This window comes from Engystomops pustulosus, chromosome 2, assembly GCF_040894005.1.
Source record: "Engystomops pustulosus chromosome 2, aEngPut4.maternal, whole genome shotgun sequence".
Taxonomy (NCBI): domain Eukaryota; kingdom Metazoa; phylum Chordata; class Amphibia; order Anura; family Leptodactylidae; genus Engystomops; species Engystomops pustulosus.
The window spans coordinates 198,825,746-198,853,715 of NC_092412.1; the positions used below are offsets into that span (position 1 = coordinate 198,825,746).

The 27,970-nt window shown below is 39.6% G+C and overlaps 1 protein-coding gene across 2 annotated transcripts in view; it reads left to right on the forward strand.

Moving 5' to 3' along the window:
• Positions 1-6,080: 6,080 nt before the first annotated feature.
• The window catches only part of MED14 (mediator complex subunit 14), a 35,200-nt gene continuing 13,310 nt past the window's right edge, over positions 6,081-27,970 (forward strand). For both annotated transcript variants that reach the window (XM_072137797.1, XM_072137798.1), the window contains exons 1-23: positions 6,081-6,489; positions 9,547-9,573; positions 10,997-11,102; positions 11,972-12,145; positions 12,602-12,731; positions 12,867-12,995; positions 13,616-13,723; positions 14,341-14,473; positions 15,140-15,290; positions 15,366-15,477; positions 16,352-16,477; positions 16,583-16,661; positions 21,940-22,099; positions 22,657-22,851; positions 22,935-23,069; positions 23,216-23,292; positions 24,469-24,629; positions 24,706-24,852; positions 24,939-25,030; positions 25,132-25,284; positions 26,073-26,342; positions 26,642-26,779; positions 27,681-27,789. In XM_072137797.1, the coding sequence (XP_071993898.1) occupies positions 6,305-6,489; positions 9,547-9,573; positions 10,997-11,102; positions 11,972-12,145; positions 12,602-12,731; positions 12,867-12,995; positions 13,616-13,723; positions 14,341-14,473; positions 15,140-15,290; positions 15,366-15,477; positions 16,352-16,477; positions 16,583-16,661; positions 21,940-22,099; positions 22,657-22,851; positions 22,935-23,069; positions 23,216-23,292; positions 24,469-24,629; positions 24,706-24,852; positions 24,939-25,030; positions 25,132-25,284; positions 26,073-26,342; positions 26,642-26,779; positions 27,681-27,789 (3,097 nt within the window). In that variant the 5' untranslated portion in view covers positions 6,081-6,304. The remainder of the gene's footprint in view (positions 6,490-9,546; positions 9,574-10,996; positions 11,103-11,971; positions 12,146-12,601; positions 12,732-12,866; positions 12,996-13,615; positions 13,724-14,340; positions 14,474-15,139; positions 15,291-15,365; positions 15,478-16,351; positions 16,478-16,582; positions 16,662-21,939; positions 22,100-22,656; positions 22,852-22,934; positions 23,070-23,215; positions 23,293-24,468; positions 24,630-24,705; positions 24,853-24,938; positions 25,031-25,131; positions 25,285-26,072; positions 26,343-26,641; positions 26,780-27,680; positions 27,790-27,970) is intronic.

The following is a 27,970-nucleotide window of genomic DNA, read 5'->3' on the forward strand; positions in this document are numbered from 1 at the left end:
GAAGTATAGAGGAGCCAGCATATCATTATACAGACTGTCAGTCAAGCACTGGGGGTGTGGTTGTGCCTCCCACTCATGAATAAGCCGGACAGCTTGAATATGATAATGATGCATTGGATATTTCACAGGTCATTTGCATACAGCTTTAGGACCTCATTGCTTAAGTTTACAGGCTTGTACAGGGACAATGAAGGGATGGGGGCAATGCTTTCTAATGGCAGTTTATGAAAATATATTTATTGACAGAGCCTCATTATCATAATTTTATGAATGTTTTTTCAGCAAAACCACTCAGCCTAGGAATTACACAAAATATGTGCCTGCGTCAGTTTAGCTACAGCATTCTCAAGGTATGTTTGGCATATAATGCATCAAATCAAATGGTAGGTTTCCTTTAGTTTGTATTGTGTTCCATTTCATTTGCACTAGATTCTGTCCAGGAACCCAGCTAGCATCTAGCCTGCACAATAGCCGAACAATCACTTTAGGCATATTGTTTCATCTGAATTGTTTTTTTGTTTCCCATAGCATCTCTTCATCTATTTGCACAAAGTAAATATAGAACCTATCGTAATATGCTATTTGGGGCTGTCTCCTATTGCGCTTTCTGTGATCACAAGTTGAAATATAATCAGCCAGCAATCATTACTGACCTCTAGTGGTCATAGTGTGCTGAGAGGGAAACAATCTGCAAACTGCCAGGATTATGATACTTTCTTGCCTGACTGTCCATTACATCAGCAATAATTAGCATGTAACTGGTCTCTGTGTAGAAGGACACAACCTCTACTAGCCCATAGGCATGCACAGCGCTCTTATTTAATTTTATGAGCCAGTGTAAGTGAGGTATTCTGCTTGCCAACTGTATTGTGTGATCCTAACTATAGCTTGTTCATCAACTTTGACTTTGTGTCTTGTCCTTGATTTGCTGATCTCCTATATCAGTGATGGCTAACCTATGGCACTGGTGCCAGAGGTGGCACCCAGAGCCCTTTCTGTGGGCACTCAGGCCATCACCAGAGATAACTCCAGGTATCTACCTGTAGTCCCAGACAGCCCAGGACTTGCTGTGCACAGAGCTATTTTAAAGTGACAGCTCTACCTAGGACTAGTTTCTGCTTTATTGTCCTCAGAGTGCTGGTATCAATGAAAACTGTGACAGAGAATGGAGTTTAAATCACAAATTAAATTTCTGTGATGGCACTTTGCGATAAATACGCGGGTCTTTGTTGTAGTTTGGGCACTCAGCCTCCAAAAGGTTTGCCATCACTGTCCTATATAGACCAAGCTTGGCCTCTGATTGCTAATCTATTTTACCTGCCAAGAAATGGATCATCCTGCAGTGAAGTCCATGTCACACTTTAGGGGTTAAAGGTTGGAAACCTGGGAGCAAGAGATCGTAAGGGCATTCACCCGTACTGCTGGCACTGCGTTTACAAATGCAGTACTAGCATACAGGGTACCTTGGTCCGATCGCATTTGCGTTTCTATGGAAACTCATGCGATCGGTAACCAGAACCTAGCATGTGTTTGTACGTGAGACCGCACCATTAGGTGTGTCGTGAAGCCCAACTGCTCAACCCCTTCACGCTCTGTGCCAGATATAATCGCCGCAGAGCTATGAAGGGTGTATGAAGAGGGCTCGCGGCTGAGCCCTCTTCATACAGAGATCGGCTTTGCTGACATGCCAGCCTTGGGTCTTCGTCAGGTTTCTGCATCTGAGAAACCGAATGTGTGACATCACCCTTATTTGAAGGTGGAGAGCGAGAAATGAGCGGAAAAACCCTCCGCCCTTAAGGGATTAAATGGGAATTCCCAATTGGCCATGCACATTTAATTTAGTTCTTGTGTCCGACCTTTCCTCAACACAGAGTCTACAAAAATGCTAGTCCATGCCCTTTTCTGCAGTCTGCCACATTCACTAATAAGCCTAATAACATTATATTCCACTGTATAAGTATACTGTGTATATACAGTGGGATATGCCTGTGCCATATGTTGCAAGGACACGTAGGAATCCCCCTGATGTGTCCTTACAACGTATGGCACAAAACGAGATGTGAACCCAGCCTTAGGTGCGAAGTTGGTGTAATTTCACAGTAAAGCTGGAGTTGAAGTTATACTCAGAAATAAATGTGCTTACTCCAATTCCAGTTTCAGAGTCAGGAGAGACAGTGTAACAGCCTGTGAAGCTTCAGCACGAAGGGGGTCTAGTAACACACCCAATACTCATTAGTATTAGGGCCGTTCCACACTTGCGAGTGGGTGCAATGAACTCGCATCACACTCGCAACGCATGCTGCTCGGATCGCACGGCACCGCGATCCGCTGCACATTGGGAGTGAACTCAGCATGTCAGCAACTGTGGAAGGCCCTTATTTTAATAGTTGATTTTAATCATGCTGATCATTGGCTCAAAGATTTGTGAGGCTCCCTTTGTCATCCAAAATAAAAAGTTATTAAAAAGTCATATGTACAAGAAAATGGAACCAATAAAAACAACTCAGAAAGCACTCATATAGCCCCGTCCCCGGAAAAATAAAAATGTTATGGATAATGGAAGGGGACAACACAGTAATCTTTTTATAAAAAGTGATTTTATTATGTGGAGCTTGGAAAATTGGGGATGGTGTTCCACGGCCCTGTAAGGGAGCAATCAGCAATACAATTCAATGTAAAGAGACATCAGAGTGAAACGCACAAGCCAGCAGCAGACTGAACTGCAGACCAAAATAACCATATTTAAACAATAACAAGTCTTAGAATTCTGATAAGGGTCAATGGAGCTAGTCACGGGGCCTAGTGATGGGTCGTTCACAAATGAATTGTCTAAGAGTTGACTCTTCTATGTGAACAATCAGCTCACCTAACCCCGCCCCCAATTGGCTTACCACGCCCCCTTTAACTCGATAAAATCGAGTTAAAAGTGGTGTGTCTAGGGGTGAGTGACTGGCCCGAGGCTTCCTATTATAAATGTAATAGGGAGCCGGCTCTTTTTAGTGAGCGGAGCCTAAAAATCCAGCTAACTAAACTAAAAAGAGGCGCAATTCCCCTCTGTCAGAGATTTTTTATATGGGGCTCATGCAAGGTGACTTCCAAATTAACTCTTTCATGGCTGCCCGGTACAGGGACGAGAGCACAAAACCAAGACACACCAGTCCCATAGTAAATGTAGAATCTCTAATCTTTATTAGCGTTCAGCCGTATATATCAAATACCGAGTCATCAGCATAGGGGGGCGAAACAAGGAGATAGAATACTGCAATGCTATTGGCCATAATGAATTTTACCAGGACATCTTTAAAGGAAACCTACCACTTGAAGTGGCAGGTTTCAGATGGAAATACCGGGCACCAGCTCAGGGTGAGCTGGTGCCGGAGCTTATTTTTGTTAGTGTTTTAAACCGCGGTATAAAACACTTTGTAAACTTTATAGCTGGCGCAGGGAGGTACGCGCTCGGCGCTTACCATGCGCACGGCTCTCCTTCACTTCCTATGTAGCCGCAAGCACGGTCGCGCGCATGGTAAGCGCCGAGCGCGTACCTCCCTGCGCCGGCTATAAAGTTTAAAAAGTGTTTTAAACCGCGATACCGCGGTTTAAAACACTAACAAAAATAAGCTTCAAGTGGTAGGTTTCCTTTAAGACATTCTCCCAAACGGTTAATAAATCGTGCACTGTTTTCTCAGCGGCCTTGTTCACAGATATGCCTATATTATCCCAGCTACAAAATGTACAGAGAATGGCTCCAACAGCTTCTTGCAAACCAAAACAAGATACGGGGAAGAACAGGCCGAAGGACAATCATCTATATGTCAAGGAGAAGCTGGCAAACATGCAGGCAGGTTATATAAAATAGCTGAATCAAGATCCCTAGGGAGATGGGGTATTGGTTAATACGGTAGAGGAGGGTGACTTTTTCATACAGCCTTGTCAAACATTAAATGCGAGTAACATTTGGATAAACCCAGAGATATGTAATATCTAGCCTTCAAGACATTGAGAATGTATGACATGTCTTTAATGTTGTATTATGGGCCTGCGAGCCTGGATTTTGTTGTATTGTTATGTGTTGAAAAATCCAAATAAAAAAAAAATAAATAAAAAAAAATTATAATGAATCATGACATGAATAATGATTTAAGAATATAGATTCTGAATGAACGACATAACCCCCCCTCCCCCAAGCTAAAACTAAAATGGCCGATTGGTCCAAAATGGCCACTGTAGAGGAATATATCACTAACACCTCACTAATCTAAACACCAAGGTCACCAGGTGTCATAAAATTTCTTGAGAGTATTACTTTTTTGATACATAAACTTATCCAAGCCTAGCGATAAGTTAGGGAGCGCAATCTTTTGCTATGGAAATCAATCAGCGTTTTGGCTACATATAGTAGTCTCAGCTTATGACTCTTGGTTACAATGAGATCAGACACATATCCCAGAATACACACAAGTGGAGTGTGCGGTACAAAAGTAGAGTATACCTTATCTATTAAATCATGGCCAATACCTGTGGAGCGTGGGAAAATTCGCCATTAGATATATTAAAGGAAGTCTACCATCAAAATCCATCATTATAAACCAGGAGCACTTACTCATAGATCCAGGCACAGTGACTGTGGTAGGCTTCTTATATTTGTTATCCATGGCCTCTTTCCTTCTAAAATCAACATTTAAAATTTTTCTAATGAGCCTGAAGGGTTCTGATGGCAATAACAGAGCCCTTTAGTGCTGAAGATTCACAGTCTGTTACAATGAGCAGAACATGTCTCACCCTCCCCCCTGCTCTCTCCAACTTCCCACTGCCTGTGTAATCTAGCAACAGAAGGTAGTGCAAAGGGAGCTGAGGCATAACTTGGAGAGGCTGGGTAGACTTCTACATTGGGCCCTCCTTCCCCTTAAAAAAGAAAAACATCCATATTTGTACACACACACAAGTTTATACAATGACTCAAATTTATACACTATTACACATATACATACATGTATACAGTAATACCTTTATGTACGTACACACTTTCTCATTCATATTCATACTCTTAGGGCTCATTCACACGCAGTATGCCCGCCGTGTGCTAGAGAGGAGGAGGTGGCCCCTCCTCCCTCCATAGAAAACAGCGGCGGACGGCCGCACACTCTCCGAAAGATAGAGCATGCTCTATCTTTTTGCGGTGTGAGTCCCGGATCCCCGCCATGCCGCTATTGCCATCTATGAGGTCGTACATGCGCCCGCAAATTTATGCGGCCGCATATACGTCCCTGGAGACGGCCATGTGAATTTACCCTTACATATAGTATATACACATCAAGTAAGTATATAGACAGCGGATACACACATAACATATACAAACATATACATTTAAACACACACACGAATATACTCATTATAAGACAGTCTTCTGAACATAGGCCACAGATCTGCACTTGTTTGCAGATCAGTAGCTACAGACAACAAGGGGGAAGTCAAAAGTAGCAATTAAAGCTGCTAGTCCTGTCTTTCTGCTGTTCCCTCCCTAACATTTCTTATGCAAGTAATGCAATGCAAGTTCTGTGCGTCAAAAGCATGCGCAGAAAATGCGTGTGAAAAACGCAAGTGTGAAAGGGGCCTAAGTGTCCCTGGTTTATCATGATGGTAGATGCATTGGCTACATGACACCTGGGGCAGAGATCCTCAGTCTGGCAGTGGTAAAATACACCCTATCCACCAGCTATAGACCTGATTTGCTAAGCCTGGAGCAGTTCTTGTTTGTTTTTTCTAGCCAGGCTCACTATAAATTAGAATTAGTCTAACACAGAATTTTGTTCCTTTTGTCAGACTTTTGCCCAAATTTTATTGCCCCATAATAGATATATGTGTATAATTCACAATGAGATATAAGTCATTACAGTACATATCAAAATCCAGGCAGTTCTACCCATGTGAACTGCGGCTAATGAGGCTCTTGCCTGTCATCACTCAGCACAGCTTGCCCGGCGGACACGACACAGTCACTCACAGCATGATGTGACGACTATAAGACAAACCTCAGGCCCCGCCCATCAACGCACGCCGCGCTTGCGCTCTGTGTGTGTCTGTGGGAGCGAGTCCCTTCCGGTGTAGCCCCTTCCCCCGTAGCTGCTGCTACATTCCCTTCCGGTGCGTGAAGGAGGCGGCCGCCTGTAGGGCCCGGGGTTCTCACACATTTGTTGTATTTCGTGTTCCGCGGGCTTCAGTGTGCGGGGCTCCCGGCCCCGGGGTCCCATGTCTTTCCTCCGCACACTCGGCTTGTGTGAACGGTAGCTTGTCAAGCTCAGGCAGGATGCCTCCTGTACAGCTGGAGAGCAGTCAGCTGGTGGTGGCTGGGGGTCCCACTGCCGTTCCTCAGCCACCTCCCCCGGGCACTGTGGTGGCCGCTAGCTCCAGCAGCCATGGCTATCGCCTCAGCACCCTCATCGACTTCCTGCTGCAGAGGACTTACCAGGAGATCAATGTGCTGGCCGACCTGTAAGTGCTCTCAGGGCAGGGGGGTAGTGCTAGCACTGGATGAGCCCCTGCAGGGTATTCATATGGAGATGCTCGGCAGTCTCCAGTACAACTTGATTTACATATGATCACTCCTGTAATGTCTGATGAGTAGGAAGCCATTACGAATCAATTACTTACATCTGTGCAGATACTTGTCATTGTCACTTTTTGGGATGTGATCTGGCTACCATTAGCTACCTTCAGTTTAGTCATGTTGGTATCCATGGTAGACGTGGTCATGTGTGGCCTGATGGTAGGTCGAGCTTCATTTACTGCAGTGCACACTCTCTGTACATACATGCCCTGTGCTGTCATATTCTTCCTGCTAGAATAATTTTTCACTGAATGAATGACGAACTGTCACTCAATTGATCTTGGATGCATTTCACATGTATTTGGGTCTCTGTTATTCTCTTGCCACTATAATGAAAATAACGAAAGTCTAATGATTCTGTAACAATATTCTTTGATTTAATTGGAGTCCATTAGTTTGTGCCCCTTCTTTTCTTCATTAAAGTAATGGAATCTATTAAAGGTCCATGAAATCAATGGACGGTAGATTCTGTTATCATCACCCTGGTGATGGCCTAATAAAACGGAGGTCTGAACGCAAGTGGGAACTGGGCCTAACATAGCACTGATATACCTGTTAAAATTGCCATTGCAACATCTTTAATTGCGGGCCATCCACTCTTTTTGTTTTCGTTAATGCAGATGATTTCTTTTGGAATATTGTTTTGAGTGGTAAGGGGGGAATTGGCCTGTTCCTTATCATACGCACCTAAGTTCCCTTAGATTGCCTTCTGTACACCATGTAGGCTGGGGCGTACACAGAGATCAGGGTATCCTCACCTTGTGACGCCAGAATTGATGTTAGTGAAAGGTGTTGCGGAACATCAAAATGATGTGTGACTGATTGACATTTGGCCTGTCCAACAGCGCTGTCCCTCCATTCAGCATTGTGGCTCCTATGGGGCTCCCATTTTATGTTTTTATGGAGCTGGCAGTGGCCCTCTCTCAGCTGCTGTTTGGTTGCAGCAGTCACGTTTTGCTGTTTTCAATGTACTGAATTTGTCTATTTTTACATGGATGGATTTGGAGCTGACTCGTGTATATTCCCATGATAAGAAACTGCTGTCAAGCAATTATGATAAGGCATATGCCTTTTTCAACCCTTTCATTACGGTCTATGATAAGGTGCCTACATTTTGTGATTCTTTTGATGTTTGTAGCTGCCTCGTACAGTAGGAGTGGACATTAAAGATGGATAGGGACTGCAGTTATTGATCACCTAACCTTACAATGGGTGATCTATATAAGATCAGTGTGGCATCAGCTGCTTCCAAAATGCCCCTTTAACTAGCATTATTAGGTCCAGTACACACCTGTTTGGACTTCCGCTATGAACTTCATCAAAAAAAATTATAATAACAGAAGACTAATGGACCATTAGTTTATGATGTTTATTGATGTCATTGGACTTTTAATGGTGTCTGTTTGCACTAATTTAGACGGAAACTGAAGAACTTTTTTTATGTTGAAAATAGCGGAAGCCATAGAAAATATTATTGATTTCCGTTTTAACGGATCCATTAGTGTTTGTTATAATCATTTTCTGACGGAAGTTAAAGTAACTGTAATTTCATATTTTTTTATATTGTGTATGCAGGGCGTGTTGTCAACATTTTTCTATCATTCTTCATTGAGAAATTTTCATTAATTTGTTAAGAAATAGCCTGCAAAGTGCCCCTTAGTGTTCCTTTTCTCTTGCCATGGTTCATCTGTGCATCATGCTAAACAGCGCTGTCACAAGCGTTTGCTGACCTTTGCTGTTCTCTCCCTGCCTTTAGGATGGTATGAGCCTTATTTTCAGAGATCAAGCTGAAAGTGAAAAGGTTAATCCTCCCTTCTCATAGCTGTTTAAACACACACAGGGAGATTAGATCTGCGCTCATGCAGCCTCCGTCAACACGCACAGTACCGACTGGAATACGGATCTCTATGAGGGGGAGCTCTGGAGCCTGATTTTTTTATTTATTTTTTTTTAAAAGCAGAATTTAAGAATAAAATTCACCCAGGCCAATATTAAAAATGATCTCAAATGACAGTTAAGCTTAATATTAGAAGACCAGATGTATGTGTGAACTAGGCCTTATGTGTGTTGTCATTGTATGCAGCGTTCAAAAACGAATGCTTAATATGGTTAATTTAGTCACTCATCATTGTTTTCCCTTTCGTATCCTTATCCTATTAAACGTATCAATACATTTTTGCTATGGGGTTGATCAAAAACAAGTTGCTTCCTTTGTGTACTTATCTTATTTACCTCTTCTCATTTGTCACTGTTATATGCAGATATCTGATAACACAGCTATGTAATAGACACTGTACAAGTGCTATGGCTCTCTGGAATCCACATAAAGAAACATTGATGGCCTATGCTAGAGAGTTTTTTAGGTCCCACATTGTTTTCATGGGGGTCAGTCACTTTTCATTGTGGTCTGTCAATGTTCTGCAAAACTTGCTATATTTTCTCATATTTATTGGGAAAAGTAGCACATCTCAAATGGCGGAGATGTGACAGGAGCCTTCTGTTATTCAATTCCAGGATATAAACAGAATTGTTTCTATTCCCACATCCGTAAGACATCAAAATAAGGGTTGTAGAGGATAGAAAAACTTTTGTTATACGGATTGTAGTGACATTACTCTATTTACTCACCATTGTTACTTTCATAGATAATGTTTGTATGGAGAATCTGGATTTTCAGTGTTACATCTTCTATCCAGGATTTTATCTGAAGACGCTAAAATGTATCCCCATTATGGACGTCTTAAAGTGGCCTAAAATTTGATGTATAGTAATATTTTTTCTGCTATGTTATTGTTGCACATTTAGAAGAATTTAGTGGTGATGAACCCGGTGATGCTCTACTATATTATGGGATATAATGTACAGAATATTTTACTCAATAGTTATCTGATGTACTCATGATTGACTAAATTGACTAAATAATTTTTACCTTTTCTTTTCAGACTTCCCAGGAAGACTGACATGGAACGGTAAGATTTCTTAATTTAATATTGGAGAGTCAGCAAAACTGTTTTTGCAATGTTAGTTGTTTTTTTTGTTTTTTTTTGTGAAGTCTGTTCTTGTATTAGAAGTTTTAGCTAAGGTTCTTTTTACTAAAAAAGTTTCATTTATTTTATCAGTCCTGCATATGTAAGAGGAGGAAATCTAAATTCAATAGTAATGACACCGATTTAGAAATATGCATTCAATAAAACCTTCCACCACCCTTCCCATCCTCTTTGCATCATTAAGTAGGCATTGTTCCCCTAATTCTGGAGTATTTGGAAATATTTTCTCTAGTCGCCACCATTCCCAAGCAATCGGTGTAATTATTTTTGGCTTTCCACTGTCAGATGGGCGGAGCCAGGCCGTTTGCTTATGCCCATGACCATCCGTTTGAGTAGAGAGCCTACTTAGTGTTATTTCAGAAAACAATTTAACTAGTCATATTGGTGGGCAGGAGCAAAAAGGCTTATCTCTACCAATTTCACAGAGATGAAAATACGTCAAATAAATTAAAATATTTACATTAATTGATAACAAATGGTGGGTATAGAGAAACATTTCTAGAATCAATGGATGTGTAATATGTTGATGCAATGTGTGAGCATCGTTTTAAAGGGGTTTTTCTGAAAATGAGTCTTCAATATAAGATCACTGGGGTTCCAACACCTAGCACTCATAAGGAATTTGTGGCAGAACTACGAGTATGGAGCAGCTCTATACAGGGGGTCCCCTTCTTAAGGACACCCGACTTAGAGACGACCACTAGTTAAAGACGGACCCCTCTGCCCCCTATGACCTGCGGTGAAGCTCTCTGAATGCTTTACTATAGCCCCAGACTGCAATAATCAGCTGTAAGGTGTCTGTAATGAAGCTTTATTGATAATCCTTTGTCCCATTACAGCAAAAAAAATATTTTAAACTCCCAATTGTCACTGGGGCAAAAAAAAAATTGCCTAAAGCTACAATTATAAAATATACAGTTTCGACTTACATACAAATTTAATTTAAGAACAAAACTACGGACCTTATATTGTACGTAACCTGGGGACTACCTGTATACTGTACATTTTCAACACCTGAGAAATTTCAGAATTGCTGATCGGTAGGGGCGACTCCCTTTAATTTTAAGGTGTTGTCAGGGAATAAAAATGTTTTTATATTTGGCAGGGAGAGAGCTGAAAAAAATACTACAACTCTTATAAGTCAACTCTCTCCACGTGAGTGCCAGAGGAGGTGATTTATGAGGTTTATTACCTCGTATATCAATGACCTTTCTTAAGAGGACTTGTAGTAAGAAACCTGAAAACTTGGGGAAATAAAAGGTTTTAATGCTTGTGCTTCTGTTTGTTTAGATGAAAAATCCTTCAATATAATGCAGACCATAATATACACTGTTTTGTGTCCTAGGAAAATTGAAATTGTGCAGTTTGCTAGCCGTACACGTCAGCTCTTCGTTAGATTGCTAGCTCTAGTGAAATGGGCAAACAACGCTGGCAAAGTTGAGAAGTGTGCAGTAAGTATTACCTATATCTACACATCTAACCCTCCAGCTCCTGGATATTAGCACTTTTGTAACTAGTTTTATTGATGTAATGGGGCAGATTTATTATGCTTTCTGTACCAGGTTTTTGGCAGAGAAAGGCACCTAACAAGCCCCATCCCCTCCACTTTTTCAAGTTTTCTAACAGGGCATGAGTGGGGCAAGTGGCTTTGCCCCAACGTATTTACTATAATCTCACATAGACATATATAATGCGAGGAGTTCCTCCTTCCCTGCAAAAGGGTAGCATTGAATTATTATCATGATTACTGTGTAAGTGCTGCTGTATGATTCAGCAGTCAGACTAGCCTACAGGTAGCAGGAGAATTAATGGGTCTACATGATGAGTGTAATGTAGTTGCCGGCATCTTCATGGATTAACATTAGAGATGACCGGGCCTGATGTTAGGGTTTGGAGTAGCAAATATCCATGACTATGAAAGGCCAGAGGTTTCCCCCTAGTCAATTATAGAGATGGCTAGTTGCCAGGAGCATAATTTCTAACAGATTTGCTGGGTGTTAATAATTTCAGGTTTAATTTTAAAGGGGTTGTCTGAGAGCTTAAATAAATAATTATATGTGGCTGGGAGGGGTTGAATAAAAAAAAATGTTTGTTTACAGGGGCACTGGAGCTGTGCTGAGTTCGGCTTCCAACCATCCAAGGTGGCCGGCCATGCCCACCCGTGACTGGTTCTTGGTACTTATTAGAGAATGTATATTGAGCAATTCCAGTGCAAACAAGTGTGCTTTTTTATCATTATGGAAGACAAATGACACACTTTACCTGCAGTGCTGATTGCTATGGGTCTGTTTCTTAAAATGTTCCTCCTTTTTTCCTGCAGATGATTTCAAGCTTTCTCGACCAGCAAACCATCTTGTTTGTTGACACCGCTGACAGATTGGCATCATTAGCCAGAGATGCCCTGGTTCATGCTCGTCTACCTAGTTTTGCAATTCCTTACGCAATTGATGTTCTTACAACAGGGTCCTATCCACGACTGCCAACATGTATCAGGGTATGTTTATAGACAAATGACCACAATGGCAGCCTGTCATATGTTGCTGCCACTCTTAGTTTTGCAGGGCTTTCAACTAATCATGTTTATTGGATATAATTTACGTGATATACTTAAAATCTGCCTCATGGCTATAGAAAGAAAAGGTCTGGAGACGACTTATTCTAGACAAGCTTATTGCAAATATAGGGGAGTAAATAAGCTGTGACATCATTATTGTTAGCTGATATGATGTTGGGTCTTCAATACAGAGTTCAATACTTTTATTGTGATCAAAATGCAATGACTGGTGCAAATAAATCCCCTAAAAATATGACAAGTGATTGTCAATTATTAAGCCATCTGTCAAGAGTGAGATTGTAAGATATTATATGGCTAATTACATATAGATGGTGCCATTAAAAATTTGTTAAAACAGTCTAATCATAAAGAATATTTTTTGTTGTTGACTTCTAGGATAAGATAATCCCTCCTGATCCAATTACCAAAAGTGAAAAACAATCAACACTTCACCAACTCAATCAAATCCTGAGGCATCGATTGGTCACTACAGACCTCCCTCCGCAGTTGGCAAATCTCACAGTTGGTATGGTTGACTGCTTTTCTTCTGTGTTTTCTGCTGGCAATGTAGTATCACCTGAATGTCTAAAAGTATATAGCATATGTTTATTTGACCTGTATACTCTTGGTTACTGTCAACTTTTTTTCACCAATTTTATAGCCAATGGAAGGGTGAGGTTTCGTGTAGAGGGGGAGTTTGAAGCTACTCTTACGGTAATGGGTGATGATCCGGATGTTCCATGGAGACTTCTGAAACTGGAAATACTGGTTGAAGATAAAGAAACCGGAGGTTAGGTTATGGATTAAAGTAATGCACTTATAGTAAAGTGATACACAAATTTGTAAGCAAATGTTGGACGATTGGTTATCTATATTTTGTTGTATTGTTCTGTTCTGGTAGAAATTGTAACAAAGCACAATTTATTATCCAACCACATTAATGACAGAGCTACAAAGTGATATTTACTTTATAGGTGAATGCACTTGGTCAATATTCTGCATACATTTGAAGTGGAATACAGTACCAAACATGTCAATGAGATTTTGCAAATCTCATCTACATGAAGCAGATTTCTTTTGCATGGAAAATGACTGCTTTGCAGATTTTTTGCATCTACATCATGTAAATTTTCTGCTGTAGATTTTATCCGTACTTCCGTAACTGGTCAATAACCGACCTTAAAAATTAACTAGAAATTTGCATCAATAATTCATATTTATCCAAACTGTGTGTGGGTTTCCTAAAGGGGAATGAAATAAATTTAGGGTTAAATACATTTTTGCATTCTTTCTTGATCCCATAATCTCAGTACCGCAGGGCATGTGCTTTCATGATTTATCTTCTAGATTATATGCACGGTCATTTGTGTTTATGTTGTTTTTCTGATTATTTTTTATTTTCCCCTCCAGACGGTCGTGCACTGGTACACAGCATGCAAATTAACTTCATTCACCAGTTGGTTCAGTCCAGGCTTTTTGCAGATGAGAAACCACTTCAGGATATGTACACCTGTTTGCGTATCCTTTTTCACAAATGCGTTACTTAATGATTTTTTTTCCTATAATTCCTTTGGATTTTGTCCTTACTAATGTCTATTTAAATAATGTATTTAATGAACCAATTAGTTTGAGCACTGAGAAAGTCATAGGAAAATTGGCACATTGCAGTAACATTGGGGTGCAGATGTAACATAGTATAGGTCATTAACTTTTTTGCCTGGAGAAACCCCTTTCATCATATAGCAGAAATATGAACAATTCGAAGTCTTATGTTCTCAATATCTGCTCCAAGCTCTTCTAAAGCTCCCACAATCTGTTTTGTGCACCTGTTTCTATATGTATGTCTAAGACTTGCTTTGAGGCGTTTCTATACCGGTATAGATGGAAAATTCTGGCCCAGACAGCTGGTCAGCCGGTCAAGTTATTAAGGATGGGAAACAATTGGACCTAAAAACTGCAGCAATTAATAACCAGATTTAATGTAGAAATCTTGTAGCCTTGTCTGTATAGTTGTTAAACAGGGCGCAGTTTTTGTGACATTACTAAAGCTGTTTATTGTTTTAATAGGTGCTGTGGTGTTTTTTTTCTATATGGGCATTATTTGTGTTACAATTCCTTAATTTTGTGCTGCGTAGATTCTTTCTGCTTATCACTTCAGCTGGAAGTCCTCCATTCACAGGCACAGATGCTAATAAGGGAACGGTGGGGAGATCTCGTACAGATTGAAAGATACATTGCAGGGAAATGCCTCATTCTGGCTGTTTGGAAGTATGTATTTTTATTTTTTCAACATGGATTTTTATGATTTTTATAACTTTCACCCATAAAGGAAAATTCTATACATTACTATACATCTTCCTTCCACCTATTCATACAATATCATGACAAAAACAACAGAAATCCGGGAGAGATGTTCCTCATATTGTATTACAAAAAAACAAACAACCACACTAAAAAACCCCATCCCTCCTCCTCCTCCATTACTCCAAAGGTGTCACTCCTAAGTGTCAAATTTCCATATCATCCACTTATTTTTGTGTGACAAGTAGGGTGGTACTCAAATTCAAATTGTATTTAATATTGTTTGAAACTGGCCACTCTCTTAGTATGTGGAAAACCAGACTCCGTAAATGGGAAGAGTGGTGGGCTTGAGGTAGACCCCGATCTTTTATTTTGTTATAATAAACTATCTTTCAATAGCTTGATTAATTATCTAACCCCTATAAAGGGTGAAGAACTGCAATATTAGACCAAGCCCATAGCCAGTCGGGGTTCTGTTTTAACCATGTTAATATAGTAAACAGCACTGAAGCTACTAAAAACCTGTATACACAAGCAAACCTCTGCCAAATACTTAGTACCATGTGGACCATATAAAAGGAATGTTTATCATTAGTTTGATATCTGTTTACTACTTTTTTTTCTTTTTTACAGCCAACAGGTACTTGGAAGAAAAACGGGTACAGCTTCTGTTCACAAGGTCACTATAAAAATTGATGAGAGTGATGGTTCAAAACCATTGCAAATTTCCCATGAGCCTCCGCTTCCAACTTGTGATTCCAAATTGATAGAAAGAGCTATGCGAGTAAGTTGGTTCTCAGTAGTTGTCTATTATGTATTTGGTGTCTATGAATATTTACAAATCATCTTTCCATTGTAGATTGACCATTTGTCTATAGAAAAACTGCTAATAGACAGTGTTCATGCTCGATCACATCAGAAGTTACAGGAGCTTAAAGCTATCTTAAAGAATTTCAACCCAAATGATAACTGTGAGTATTCATACATCTATCACTTGTTTGTTTTTGTTTTATTCAATACTTGTATGTTTCTAATTTATAACTTCACATTAATCTACAATTCATTGGACCTTGTAGTTGCAGAGAAACCAAAAGTGTTTAATCGACTAGAATACTCTGGAAACGTTAGAGCAAAAAAATGGGACTGGACAATTATGAACAAACATAATATTTTGACTTCTATGCTACCTTCTTATTATACTTGCTTTATTGTACCTTATTATGCTTGCTCCCGGCTCCAATGTAGGAACGCTGCAGATGAATATATATATAGATGAATATATGCAGCCCTTGAATACCTATCCATATGTTGGTTCTATCCCACAGACTAAACACATTGCACAGGATGAGAGTCCTTGCATCATACAGATATGCTGCAAGGACACACAGTATGCCAGCCAAGCTGCCGTGGCGGTACTTTAGGACCGTCTGTCCTTTACAATGTGTTAAGTTGATGGGATTGGACCAGCAGATGGGTCTATTTCCATGTGGTGAACACGTTTGTGTGCAATTGGCTTTACATTTATGCAAGGCAGTAAATGCAACTTCCCAGAGCTGGAATCCGTATCTGTTGGCTCAGCCTGGGGAGCAAAGCTGACATAGATTTCATGATTCAGTGAAAAATCTGCCCTACCAACAAATAAAATGATATAAATGATGTTGACTTTCCTGTTTTCTTTTTTAAAATGTATCAGAAGTTTCTCAAAAAAAATGTCCAAACTGCTTGAACAATCTCTGCATCCTGCAACAGGGTATTCCATTCTCTGATGTTACAAGAAACTTCTATTGATGACCTTATGTGATCCTAATGTTAACCTCGTATTTGGTATTTCTATTTGTATTGTAGCATTTGTGGAAACTGCCCTGCCAACCCTCGTCATCCCCATTCTAGAGCCCTGCGGGCGGTCAGAGTGTCTTCATGTGTTTGTAGATCTACACTCAGGAATGTTCCAGCTAATGCTTTATGGATTTGGTAAGATTTATATTTGTTTTCCCTTCATTTAATGTGTAAAAAAAAAATTTATGTACTATATATTTTTTTTAACTTTGAAATTAACAAATTTTTTTATTATTGTAGACCAGACCACATTAGATGACATTGAGAAATCCATCAATGATGACATGAAAAAAATTATTTCTTGGCTTCAGCAACTTAAGTAAGTATAACTAATCTAATTGTTTATTTAAAGAGACTGTCAACAGCTTTTACAACACCAAACTAACCTCAGTAAGGGTATGCAACATATTTCTAACACATGTATACCGTGTGTACTGGAATATGAGCCGAGTTTTTCACCACAAAAAACTCACTATGCTTATATTCGAGTAAAAAAACCAAAAAAACCCCCAGGATTCTCCTTTCCGACATCCGCCGCAGGTTCTTCTGTCTTCCATCATCGGCATGTCAGTGTGTCCGCGGCCAGTGCACACAGACCTGCCGGGGACTGGAAACCAGAAGATCTTCGGGGGCATTGGAAAGGTGAGTTTGTTTTTTTTTTTTTAATATTCCGTTGCAGAGGCTGACTATATATATACTGGGGGCAGAATCTGGCTATGTACTGAGTGAAGGCTGTGACCAATGCATTTCCCACCCCAGGCTTATACTCAAGTCACTAGGTTTTCCCAGTTTTTTGTGGGAAAATTGGGCATCTCTGCTTATACTCAGGTCGCTTTATACTCTAATATATAATGTGCAAATTATCTGAAGAGTCACTATATTATTATTACAATTATTCTTCTAATTATTATTATTATAATTATGAAGAGTCACTTTTTGCCTGAGAAGAGTCACTTTTAGAAACTGAATAAGGGAGCATCACTTAAGATCTTGGATTGTATAGCAGGCTGTTATAAACATGGTTCTGGTGTCATTGTAAAGTTGAGAATTTTAAAAACCATCACGGCTGTATGCAATGGACCCGAAGATACAGGTGGTTAATACATAGTTGGTCTTCAATTACTCATTTTTGAACTTTTCAACAACATCCATGTTTCTAGCAGATACAGAGCCCAAGATATGGGCATCTGAAATGATGCTCTCCCTCCACCATTTAAATTATACTAATCTCAGACAATTTGAGACATTTGCATATGTCTTAGGAGCTGATTTTATGAGCATCATAAAAGAGATAATACTAGAAAATGTGTTTCATACCCTGCCTGAGGGTGCTTCTAGTTTAATGTAGTATAAGCTGGTGACAGTATCCCTTTAAGAAAACTAAATTTATAATAGAAAAGTGTTAATTCTATCTTTTCCACAAAAAATATTCTTAGAATTGTTCCCACCAGAGAGTATGCCTGATAGATTTGATTGCATGGCTATAAAAATGTCTTTATTTCTATAGTACCACTATTCTATATCTTATATATATCTATATTGTAGAACTTTGGCTACATATGTAAGCTAATTAAGACCTTTTTAGAGCAATAACACAGTCAGTTGGAACAGTAGGGATGAGAGCCCAATTTGCAAGAGCTTGCAATCAATGAGACCTATGATATAGCCCATATATGTTCTAAACATAATAAATATACTTTGCCAATCTGTTTTTCTCTAGTGTTTTTTTTTTGTGTGTATTTTACCAATTTGACCATTTTTTTTTGAGTTAGACATATACTTGTTAGTCATAAACCATCTTGAGTTAAATGATCCTGGCTGTTCAATTTTTCTTTCATAGTCAATTTTTTTATATTTATTAGCATTGCATGAAAACATCCATACTTCCATACCAAGATGTAATTTTCTATGGTGGTAGTGTTTTTATTGAGTGACTATTTTGGGGACCACTGCTAAATGCACTGCTTTAGGGAATCCCTAGCATAGTCCATAGTAGGGCTGTTAGTCCATAGTAGGGATGTTGGGCTGTTTCTGCGAAGGAAGCAGCTAAAGCGACGTCATTAAGAAAAACCCTGGGGCAGCGATGGGGAAATCCCCATCAAGATCTATTATAAAAGCATTCAACATCATTTTATTTCACTCGCTAACAAAATGTCATCCACTGGTGAATGGGAAGCAGAAACGTTACCAGTGACTCAATTGGCTGATATATAGAGTTGTATCTATAACGTGCCAATACAATATTGTTAGATGATGATAGAAGTCTTTAATGTTAGGAAAAATAATTTAATAAAAATTGATGTGAAAAAGGGAAAAAACACATTTGATAAGGGACAACAATATTCTGGGTGATCACAAACATAGTTCAATTCCTTATTTTAATGTAACTAATAATGCTCATATAAATAAAAGGCTATTTTCAAGAAACCAGAGTTTGCATCCCTAAATATAATGCACAAACATTAAAGGAAATCGTCTTAAGGTAGATCTGATGGTAGGTTCCTTGTACATTTATAAACCCTAATCTCTCTCTATTTAACCTTTTCACGACCACTCCACGTAAATAGTCAACTTTCACTGGGACAGATTGCCATAAGGACGTTTATTTATGTCATGACAGTAGCCAACTTCAAACGGCTATATCTCCTGAACCCAGGCCTCTAGAGTGTGTGTGGATGCTTCACGGAGCCAGAGATATTCACCCTTAAAATTGTACTAAAAAAGTAGATTTTTATGTACAGTTTTCTATTGCCGATTGTAACTTTAAGAGTGGATATCTTTGGTTCTGTTAAGCATCCATACACAAACCAAATATCATTAAACTCCTGTTTAATATGACACCAGAATTTTGTTTCTAGGTGCAAGGGTTCAGGAGATGTAGGCGTTTGAAGTGTGCCCCCCTTCAGCCGGTCACTTGAAGGCAGAATGTAGAAGGAGCTGCAGGAAACACTTTTACTTTTTATTTTTGCAGGAGTACATGCACCCTCTGCATCTGTAGCTGAACCTGGGAAAAGGGGGGTGGAATAATATTCTACATATTTATTACATACTTTGGTAAAAGTTACTACAGGCAGTCCCCTGGTTATGTACAGGATAGGTTCTGTAGGTCTGTTTTTAAAGGAAAACAACCATTTTAGATTAGTCATTCTGACCTAAACATAGCGTTACACAGCGCCGGTTAAGCCGATGCTGGAGGTGGTCATGATTGGCGCTTGGGCACATTCATAACAATGCATGTGCTTTGCATGCTTGAAACTTCTCCCTCCTTCGCTCTCGAGAGCCGGTCACATCAGGGGGCTCTTGGGAGCATTGGCACAGGCGCACTGTATCTTCATTATGTGCCTCCATGCTAAATGAAGATGGAAGCACTGGCGCATCCGCACTGTATCTTCATTTCGTATGGCCGCACATAATGAAGATACGGTGTGCCTGTGCCAATGCTCCCGAGAGCTCGGTGACGTCACCGGGTCTTGGGAGAGGGGGGGGGGGTGTTCAAGTGTCAAGCACGCAAGGCGTGTGCATGTTATGATTGGGACCAAGCGCCAAGCACTTTGTGTCAAAAGCCCAGAAGTGGCATGCAGTCATATGCCTATTGACCGATTTTTGATTGACACTGCAGATTTCCCTGCCATATCACGACCACCTCCAGCATTGGTTTAACTAGCGCTGTGTAACCGTATGTTTAGGTCACAATTACCAATTTAAAATGGTTGATTTCCTTTAAGTTGAATTTGTATGTAAGTCGGAACTGTATACTTTATAATTGTAACCCCAGCCAAAATTTTTTTGGTCTCTATGACAATTAGATTTTAAAATGTTGGATTGTCATAAGAACCAGGATTAACAATAAAGCTTCATTGCAGACATCTTGGATAACTGTTACAGCTGGTCATTGTAGTCTAGTGCTAAAGTACAGAAAATTACGAAAATCCTTAGGGCCATTTGTAACTAGGAGTTGTCCTTTAGGGCGCATTCACATGTTGTGTTTTGTCCTGTGTTTTCATTGTTTTGAAACGCAATATAACAGCTGAGTTGAGGTGATTTGCCTAATTACATTACTGTTAACGTTTCCATTTACAAAATGCATTGTAAACGCGATGTTGCCGCATGTGTTAACAATGTATTAACACACATTGCGTTAACACATGTAAACAATGCAATTAGGCACATCACCTCTCCTCAGCTGTGAAACGCAGTACAAAATGCAACACGTGAACGCGCCCTTGGGTGCTAATTGGAAAAAATGAAAAAAAAAAGCTTCTTTTTTTCACATTTGTAGTAAATTACTGGCAAATTTTAAATATGTAATTATTAAAACTATGGTATCAAGATAGTAAGATGGTAAGATAGTCTCACATGTCTTGGAAAAAAAAACAAAGTAAAATTTGTTATGGTATGTAAAGCTTTTCCAGAGATATGGTCATACAAAGAATTGCATAGCAGAACGTCAAAAATTGACTTGGACATTCAGGCACCAGTGACCATCGGTCATGAAGAAGTTAATTCTGTGATCGGTTGTAAGCTAAGTTACACTTTGTAATATGCTAATTCTCACCAGAGGCTACTGGGGTGCTGTGGGAGCATATGTGGGAGCGATTAGTGGCACTCCCGAAGTAGCCAGGGCGGCGGCAGCACTAGCAGGTGTGTGGTGAGGAAGTTCAGGTTGGAGGGATCACAGAGGTTATTGGGCGAGGAGTAGCCTTTGTTCCCACAGCAGCAACTTGCCCCAGTAGCCACTGGGAAAAAATTAGCATATTAGCTAAATAAAGTTTAATTAAAGCTTTGTTAGGAGTGATTAGCAGTTAGAAGGTTACAACGAACCTACCAACAGATCTACCTTAAAGGGGTTGGCCACTTTTCAATAAATTTCTTCCATCGGACATGTCTTTGCATATATATGTACCTGTGTCTTTGCCTCCTGTGAGAGCTTCAGCCTTTCCCTGTTCTCCACATGCTGCACTTTGCATCTCTACACCACTTTCTGTCTCTCATTCCTTCAGTCTGTCCATAATGGCAGCCTCCAGAGTGTTTTGTTCTCTCTCATTCCTTCTCACTGACAGACACTTGGAGGTGAGAGGGGGAAAGCAAGATAAGTTATAATCTCCTGATGCAGGTCCCTCCTATTTATCAGTGATCAGACATGTAAACAAACATTCTACACAGTGCACAGACAGTCTGCACACAGCAATAAAGGATGCATCAGTGATGACGAATGACTTTGTGAGTATTCAGGGATTATTATTAAAGGAAACCTCCCACATGAAATTCAACTTGTAAGCTTCAAATACCGAGCACCAGCTTAGGGTGAGCTGGTGCCGGAGCTTATTTTCGTTATTCTCCTAAACCGCTGTATTGCGGTTTAAATACAGGGGTTTAGGAGAATAACGAAAATAAGCTCCGGCAACAGCTCATCCTGAGCTGGTGCTCGGTATTTGAAGCTTACAAGTTGAATTTCACACGTGGTAGGTTTCCTTTACGGCAGTAGAGGCACATGGGCAATTTATATTAAAGAGTGACCAACCCCTTTAATAGGTAGATTTCTGATGGTAGGTTTCCTTTTTTATTTAATTTTTTTTTTTCTTTCCTTCCCTTTGCAGATTCTGGCTTGGACAGCAGCGTTGTAAGCATTCAGTGAAGCATCTACCTACAGTGTGCAGTGAATCTTTACATTTAACAAACTATGCCAACCATCCCATCAGCAATCTTTCCAAACATAAGCTCTTCATCAAACTTACTCGTCTTCCACAGTACTACATAGTAAGTCATCTAGTTTGCTAGTTAAGATAAGATAATCCTTTATTAGTCCCACAGTGGGGAAATTCACATAACTTAAAGTGAAACTCACATGACAATGATTTCACACTAACTAAACTGTCTGATTCACCCTTTAAATACAAACAGAAAGATATTTGTGGTGGTCCCTTTTTTTTTTTTTTTTTTTCATTGCTTAGTTAATTTTCTCAAGCTACTCATGAGAAATATTCCTGAGCAACAGAAGTTAGCAGAGTTTTTAATCTTGCTGTGCCTTGTTGAATCGCATTGTGTTTTCAGAGGAAGAAGCTCAGCAGCTGGGGTGGAGGAACTGATGAACAGGGGAGACCACAAAGCTGCCCTTAAGAGTGATAGCAAAGAAACTGCTTAATAGTCTGATGTCTAGCTTGATAAGAGCTGTTGATTTGTGAAATATTTTTTTTCTAGAAGTGTGCTTTAAATTGGACTACATGCGCCAGGCTGTTAGACTATGTTTATAAACTAGCAATGCATTAGACGTGTATTTTTTTAAAAATCTGAACCGGTTCTCTCTGTGCCTTTAGGTAGTGGAGATGATCGAGGTTCCTGGTAACCCAACAGAGTTGGAATACAGCTACCACTTTTTGTCAGTCAGTCACACGGAAGGAGAAGATAACCCGCCAACTGCTCTGATGCTAAAGCGATTCAAGACCAATGTTGATGAGCTTTCTTTTGATGGAACATGGCGAAAACAAGGGAAAGCTGGCTGTAAACGCAAAGTATGTATTTTAATAATCTAAAGAAAAAATTTTTCAAAATGCAGTTTGGCAGGTCTTCGATATGTTTATTTTATTTCTTCCAGCTCTCTGGCGATCAGGGTGCTCCGGAGTCTAAGAAGCCAAAACGGACAGGAGAAATGTGTGCCTTTAATAAAGTGCTTGCTCACTTTGTGGCCATGTGTGACTCCAACATGCCGTTTATTGGACTCCGAACAGAAGTGAGTGTTCGTAGTCTTTGTTACATTACCTAAAGTAATACTTGGCTGTAAACAATCTGGCCTAGGGCCTTATGACAGGCCATGTTCTTTGTAGCAGAGCAATATTTTTGTTTTGCCCAATCCAATTTTTTTGTGTGTTCTTGCAGTTGTCCAACATGGACATTCCCCATCAAGGTGTCCAGATAGAAGGGGATGGTTTCAGCCATGCTATTAGGATACTACGGTAAATAGTGTTTTCTGCTTTATCACTGGTATATGGTACAGAAGTCCTTTTTTTTTTTTCTTCTTTGTATTATACATAAATTACATGAATAATATAAATCTAAAGTCTAAAATTAATGTATCTGACTTACAATGGATAGATTCTGAAAGGGGTTTTCCCCACAAAGAAAAGTTAAGCCCTATCCACGAGATAGGGCCTAACTTGCCGATCACTAAGGTTCTCAGTCCTGAGAATCCCTCAGATCACAAAAACGAGCTGAAATTGCCGAGTGCTGCGGTCACCCTTCTCACTCAGCTTAATTAATGGGGCAGAATGGTCATACACGGCCGTCTGCTCCATTAATCTGACGGAGCGACGTGGGATCCAACTGAGCAATCCCATCGGACCCCTTGTTTTCGTGATCTGTGAGGGTCTCAGCACTGAGACCCCACTGATCAGCAAGTTAGGCCTTATCCCGTGGATACGGGCCTAAATTTTCTTCGTGGCTAAACTTTTATTAAATATATTTCTATTATGTTAGGTAAACCGTATTTTTAGCAGTATGTACTGACACAGTTTAAGTCATGTTGAATGACTGGCTCCTGCTATTAATGGATCCATTACGTTCCTGAGTTGATGTGATCTTCCATAATACAAAACAAATTGAAACCCCCTGTCACATTACCTAACAGTGCTTTTCCACAGAAACCTTCAGACATTGGCAGGGTCCTAGTCATCAAAAGCGGCTTCAACAGAAATGAAATTACAGTGTTCTGCACAAGACTTGATACATGCATCTGGTCCCTTACTTGGCAATAGATTGACTGATATGACATTCTCAGAAAACACCATATTGTTGACATGTGAAGATACCATATTGTAGTCATGTTATCAAGCAGAACAAGAAGCCATTAAAGCGGCAGAGATCACAGCAACCATGCGATAAATCAATAACTGGGGGGGGGTGTTAAAGATTGAACAAGATAGAAGACACCAGACCACTTTATACGCATGGCTCTCCAAAGCTTGATGGCAGCCCACTGCATCTGAGGCCACAGTGTGCATACTCAGACTCTTATTCATCACAAGGATAGGTGTTAGATTAAAAAGTACTACAATATCCCGTAAATAGTGTCTCCATTACAATAATTGCCCTATGTTATGATTTTTCTGCCCTTTTCTCTTTGGTGAATAAAGAATTCCTCCGTGTAAAGGAATTTGTGAAGAAACACAGAAGGCACTAGAACAGTCACTTCTCGATTGCACTTTCCGGTTGCAAGGCAGGAATAATCGCACCTGGGTAGCCGAGTTGGTATTTGCAAACTGTCCACTGAACAGTACTTCATCTAGAGAGCAAGGTAGCTATAATAATGCTCATTATTTGTAGATCCTTGTGTCGGAATTCAAAACTCTTAAACCAAGATTATTTTGTAGGTCCAACGCGGCATGTCTATTTGACATATGAAAACCCACTTTCTGAACCAGTAGGTGGACGCAAAGTGGTAGAAATGTTCCTAAATGACTGGAATAGCATTGCACGATTATATGAGTGCGTGTTGGAATTTTCACGATGTTTACAAGGTACCTTCTACTTCATTTTGCCAAATATTGTATCTCATTACCATTTATTGTAAGATGACTTTCTAATTTTTTTTTTTCTTTTAAAGACTTGCCGCCCCATTTAAACCTTTTCTCTGAAGTCAGATTATACAATTATCGCAAACTTATCCTATGTTACGGGCAAACAAAGGGAAGCTCGGTATGTTAAAAGCATTTTATGGAAATGTCTTACACACATAAAGCTTTGCAAGTTTTCTCGGACATGTCTTGAGCTATAATTTGTTTTCATTCACATTGCAGATAAGTATTCAGTGGAATTCTGTTCACCATAAATTTCACATATCACTTGGAACAACTGGACCTAATTCGGGTTGCAGTAACTGTCATAATATCATCCTTCACCAGCTACAGGAAATGTTCAACAAAGTACCAAATGTAGTGCAATTGTTACAGGTATATTAGTGTTATTCTAGTGTATTTTTTTTATTATTTATTTATGAGAGTGATAGGTCTCCTTCTAGAATAAACCCATTTACTATGAATGTGGATTGAACCCACAAGACAATTTGCCAAATTTGCTGCAGATTTTACTTTGTAAAGTGAAGTTTACTAGTACTACAAACTCCTTACCAAACCATATCATCATCATCATCCTTAACTAGTGCATTCTGCTATACCCATTTAGGATGAAAAACACTATCTGAGTGGCGCCCAGACTGTATCACTGCAAACACACAGCTGGGGGGCAGCAGTGAGCACTCCTCACACCTCCTCTCTCCATAAAAAGCCAGGCGGCCACCACCAAATTCCGCTGAAATATAGGATTAGTCCACAGACTACTCGGCGTTGCCCTGTTCTGTCACTGTGTTGTGACCAAGTGCCACAGAGATCTATTGGGGCCTTTGTGGCCACAAATTTTTGAGGCTAGATTTTGGCACCTGTAACTTTTGGTGTGTCTGCAGCAAAATCCACTTATTCTAACATGCAGATTTTGTACTGTCCACTATATTGGCATCCTGTAGATTTCACAAACAGCATTTCCTGTCAATTTCTGAAGCTAATAGATCAAATTAGTCTTTTTTTATCTTCATAATACTTTTACACTGTAATTTGAGCACAGATGAACAGATAATCTGCAGTTTATTTACATGGTGTGTATTTTATTCATTTATGAGAATTATTCTTTGAGTGTCTTTTATTGAACACATTTTTTTCTGGATATCCTTTGTTTTCCCGTCAAGGTATTATTTGATACCCAAGCTCCTCTTAATGCCATCAACAAGCTTCCAACAGTGCCGATGCTAGGACTTACACAGCGGATCAATACAGCATACCAGTGTTTTTCCATACTTCCCCAATCTCCCACTCACATTCGATTGGCCTTTAGAAACATGTACTGTATAGACATCTACTGTAGAAGTAGGGGAGTGGTGGCTATACGTGATGGAGCCTATAGTCTGTTTGACAACAGCAAAATTGTTGAAGGTTTTTATCCTGCACCAGGACTGAAGGTGCGTACTGTCTCATTATTTTTGTTTTTTTTTGCTGTCATAAATATTTCTACGTCTTATTTTCATATTGAATCTCCTTGCACATACTAAGCATTTCTCTCAAGTGCAATGGTATTTTGTATTTTGAGGGGGAATTACATTAGAAATAAAATTAGAATTACCATAGGAATGTATTGGATATAGATAAAGTCTCTAAAAAAAAATATGTTCTCCTAAATGCTGTATTTTTAAAGTCTACTTTTTTAAAAGGTATTTTGTCTTTACTGTAACATTAATAAAGTTTCTTTTTTTCTGTCTAGACTTTCTTAAATATGTTTGTGGACAGCAATCAGGACGCAAGGCGACGATCGGTTAATGAAGATGACAATCCACCGTCACCTATTGGGGGTGATATGATGGATTCTTTAATATCCCAATTTCAGCCTCAGACACAGCAGGTAATGTTATGAAATGATAAAACATTTTGCTGCATTTGGGTCTTAGCAGCTGTGTTTTTGTAGAAAATGGGAACAAGCAGGATTCTGCTTGGCCCACTAGAATCCTAGTCACTTGTAGTAATCTTATTACTTTTTTGCAAATGTTACTTAAAGTATGTAACAGACACTCCCTGACACATCTTTTAGCAGTTGTTTTTATACAGTTGAAAAAGTACCATGGTAAAGTTACACTTCAGCTCACAATGTGAAGCTTAACCTACAGACGCGCGCCCTAGTAGTACGGCTCGCGTATGGTCCCGGTGCATGGAGAGGGCTCAAGGGCTGAGCCCTCCTCATAGCCGGTAAGTCTTTGCTGCATATTGCAGCACAGACTTAGCGGTAACACCTGTGATCGGAGCTGGCGTTGCCGGCGGCTTCAAAAAGATCAGCACATTGTAATGAATGAGGAGGAAAATCCCCATATACTGCCATACCGCAGCATGGCAGTATATGATGGGATTGATCAGACAACCTAGGGTACGTACCTTAGGGAGTCTGAAAAATAGTAAAAATAAAAAAGTTAAAAAAAACATAATACATAAAGTAGAATAAAGTAGACATGTCATTGGGGCGCACAGTGAAAGCCATAAAATCCAAGCACACAAGAAAACGGCGCAAATGCAGTTTTTTCACCATTTTCACTGTATTTGGAATTTTTATTCCCCGCTCCCCAGTACACGGCATGGAAAATTTAATAGTCACTATGATGTGCAATTTGTTACACAGAAAACAAGTCATCACAGAGCTCTTTACATGGAAAAATAAAAAAGTTCTGAATTTTTGAAGGTGGGGAGTGAAATAACTAAAAAGGGCCAGGTCGATAAGGGGTTAAGTTATACTTTTCTGTATTTCTTATTAACAGTTTGCAAAGCAGTCCGGTGCATCAGGTGCCTATCCTCTGACTTCTCCACCATCATCATACCATAACACTGTTACTCCTTCCCCGGTAATGATGCACTCTCAGTCACCAGGTGAGCTTCTGTTCATTTCTTAGTGCTAAAACCTATATGGCTTATAGACACTGTGCATGCATTCAATTTAAATATGATTAAATCTTTAATTAAAAAAAAAGGTAAAAAAACCCTAAGGGTGTTGTTCAGGATTCATTTTTTTTTCCTAAAAATTCAAATATGGACCTAAGGGGGTATAATA